The sequence below is a fragment of the Spinacia oleracea genome, chromosome 6, assembly GCF_020520425.1.
Source record: "Spinacia oleracea cultivar Varoflay chromosome 6, BTI_SOV_V1, whole genome shotgun sequence".
NCBI lineage: Eukaryota > Viridiplantae > Streptophyta > Magnoliopsida > Caryophyllales > Amaranthaceae > Spinacia > Spinacia oleracea.
The window spans coordinates 147075726-147079385 of NC_079492.1; the positions used below are offsets into that span (position 1 = coordinate 147075726).

Here is a 3660-nt window from a genome sequence, read left to right on the forward strand (position 1 = left end):
TAAACCGGCAAATGCGTTGTAAACCGGTAAAACGACGAATGCGTTTTGATTGTATCACGGTTGTATGCCGGTAAACCAGCAAATGCGTTTTGATCATGTCACGGTTGTAAAACCGGCAAAGCTTAACCGTTGGAAGAAGTATCGACGCCAATGAGCTATAGCTATCTGCTTCGTTTTCTACCTCTAAAACTTTAGTTTTAATTAGGTCAATCAGGTTTAATTGAGTCCAATAAATTTCAATAAGTTAAGATAAGTTCAGGTCTTATATGGTGAACGCACCCACGAGAGTCTGATTTTATGGATAGAATGTTGATTGTTTAATTTAATCCCTGCCTTATTTGTTGACTTTACAAGTTTGTTATTTTATGATCATTATTTAAGTTTAAGGAGTACAAGTTATGGAACAGAGTAAAGGAGATACTGATGCCACTGAAGGGTAGCCGATGAAATTCTTTAAAATCATCCAACTGCGCATTAAAATAGTACTAAACGTTTCATTTGGCTCTTGATTACTTGTAGAGTAGGATTAATCTAAATTTGACTTTCTAGAACAGCTACATAACCATGTGCCAAAAAATATCGAATTTTGAACCATGGAAGTCGAAAGCTTGTTAAAGGTTCGCGCTTTTCGCATGAAAATCTCTAATATGAACTTATCGGAGCTAAAGCGCATGAAAATCTCTGATATGAACTTATCTGAGTTTATTTCCGATTGCAAAATGAACCAAAAGAAAACATTTGAAACTTTCTTAACTTATTTTAACAAAATATGGAGCTTAGGTATGGTTCCCTCTAAGAGCTAAAAAAATTCGGATTTAAATGGACAAAACAAATCAATCGCTTGTGTTAGTTTGGTTGATATCTAAAAATAAGAGTGCTTTGTGCTTTTTGCAAGGAATCTCTAATATGAACTTATCTGAGCTTATTTTCGATTGCAAAATGAACCAAAATAAGATATTTGAAACTTTTTTAGCTTATTTTAACAAAACAGGGAGTTTAGGTACGGTTCTCTCTAAATAACTAATAAATTCGGATTAAGATGGACGAAAGAAAGTAGTCGCTTTATGTTAGTTTGGTTGACATCTGAAAACATGAGAAATAAGAGAATTGTTAAAGTTACAAATGCACCTCATTTCTTCCGATTCACAAACAAGTGAACCTATTGAATTTTTTGTCCTCAAGTCAATTGTTAATTTGAGTTGATTGCGGGGGAAGGAAAGAGACTCCCACCTCTAAAAATATCGTTGATCTTATAAGTCAAGGTTATGCCTTATGCGGGATATGATCTAAGCATATAACCACTTCACTAACATAAGTTTGGTTCCACTTCACATTTACTAGTCCCAGCTGGACCACAAGGCCAACGACCAATCTTTAGATAATTAGGGTACAATCTTGAGAGAAGACTATCATAAATTGAGAGTAATTTTATATCTGTTTTTTTTTTAAAAATGCCCAATTTATGTTTGTTTGTTGTACCCTATTGAAGGGGCTTTCTTCCAAACACCTCGAGACTAGTTAATTCTACTTATGTGCAGTTATTCTCGAGTCAAATCTAACACACATAAAGTTTTCTATATGTAAAAAAGTTCATCCTCATTCGAGGTGATTGGGTTTTATTCCAAATAATCCTAAGGTTAGTTAATTCTGCTTGTGTACAGGTATTCTCCAGCCAAATATAACACACAGAAAGTTTTCTATAGGTAAAGAAATCAACCTCATCTGAGGTGATCGATTGTGCTTTCTTCCATACACCCTCGAGACTAGTTAATCCAGCTGTGTAGGTATTCTGGAGACAAATCTAACACATGAAAAGTTTTCTATACGTAAAGAAATCAACCTCATCCAAGGTGATTGGGCCTTTTTTTTTTCTCCAAACACCCTCAAAACTAGTTAATCCTAGCATTTCTTAAGCCACATCTAACACACAGAGAGTTTTCTATATACAAACAAATCAACCTCATTTGAAGGGATTGTTTCATCTTTTCATACGAGAGATAATTTGTAAGTCGACCGAAAGAAATAAACATTACGTGATCACGGGGTAAGAACGTTGGTTACTACTAGAAGACTAATTTGTCCATTTCAATAAAACAAATAATAATCATTCAATTTTTTCAATTTTAAATATACAAATATTCAAACTTTACTTTGATTGTTGACCTTTTGGATAAATCAGCCATATTTTCAGCGTAGAATTTTTTAAGTTTTGAAAATTCTTACGTGGGAAATTGCATATAATAGTACAAATTCATTTGAATTTGAATATCTAAAACATTGGTTTCACTTTCATATTGCGAAAAAAAACTACGTAGTATAAGTAAGAGCGAGTGTTAATAATCTCATCAATTCATTACATATATAGATTCAAATCAACCATGTTGGGCCCACTCAAACTTGCTATCTTAGCGTTTCTTATGCTCACTGCTTCAGGTTTGCTTCTTGAATTCAATTTTCATTATGGCATTTCATGGTTTTTTTCGAGTATTTTCTCATTTTTCATTTCTATAGAAAATGAAGTAGAATATATTAGATCGGGTTTATAGCGAGAACTTTGTACTCCCTTTGTCACAAATTAATTACATCACGTTTATGTTTTTGGAAAAAGCACGGCACAACTTGACCCGGCACGAAAAAGCACGTTAAATTTAATAAAATTAGCCCTAGTCACGACGGTCGGTCCGACACGAAAGCCCATGGGCTCGGGCCTTGTTTTGAACTTTCGGCCCGGCCCAGATAGAATGTGGGCATGTCGTGGGCTCAGGCACGTGGGCTCGGCCAAAAGCCCGGCCCATGGCCCGAATCATTCGCACTAGTAATGGGTAAATGATGTTTCTTTTTAATTTATGCCATAGTTTTTGTTTTTGTGACATGTAATTGCAGTAGATGCAAAGTTACTACCAAGAAGCACGACAAAGATAACGAAAGAAGAACTGTCAGCAGAAATAGAAGCAATGATGGAATTCAAGGAAGTTGAAAATAATTCAGTTAATTCAATATTTGGAAATGAGAAAAACAATGTTAAATTGTACAGGAAACTGATGCAGTCACAAGACTCAGAGTGTAGTCCATCAGGCCGGGTGTGTTCAGGGGGTGGACCTCCTCAACAGTGTTGCTCCGGTGCTTGTGTCCCTCATCCTAGGCTTAAAGTTTTCGTATGCGCATAACTGTATAAGAATTACTCCCTCCGTCCCAAATTAACCGTCATTGCCAGTTTAAATGTGTAAATTGAACTAGTAACGTGATAACTAAATATGGTCGGAGTTTGTAATAAATTAGGGTGTAGGGAGAAATGTGGCACATTAATTGTAAGAGTTTGCTACTTGTGTAGTGGTGTAATGTCGTATATCAGAGTACTATAACCAAAACAAGTTGGTGGAATTGTTGGAGAACTCACCTTATGGCTTGGAAGTCACAGGGTTGACTCCATCAGTTGTGAAATGCTTAGGAGTTATCAAATGTAGACTTGCGTAGCTGGACTGGTTAACTTTTGATAAGAGTTAGTTCTATATGATCCCTTTCTTTCATATATATATATATATATATATAGGGGAGGGATCCGGTGAGAACACCTCCTTATGTAAGAACACTTCTTATGGTGAGAACACTTTTACACTCTCTATGTTCTATATTTGTTCAACAATGTTCTAAATTTTCAAA

General features: G+C 35.3%; 1 protein-coding gene across 1 annotated transcript; it reads left to right on the forward strand.

Moving 5' to 3' along the window:
* Nucleotides 1-2256: 2256 nt before the first annotated feature.
* Nucleotides 2257-3660, forward strand: LOC110781465 (uncharacterized). The gene is made up of 2 exons (XM_021985635.2): nt 2257-2433; nt 2884-3660. Exons 1-2 carry the CDS (start codon nt 2379-2381, stop codon nt 3165-3167), a joined length of 339 nt encoding a protein of 112 aa, XP_021841327.1. The 5' UTR covers nt 2257-2378; the 3' UTR covers nt 3168-3660.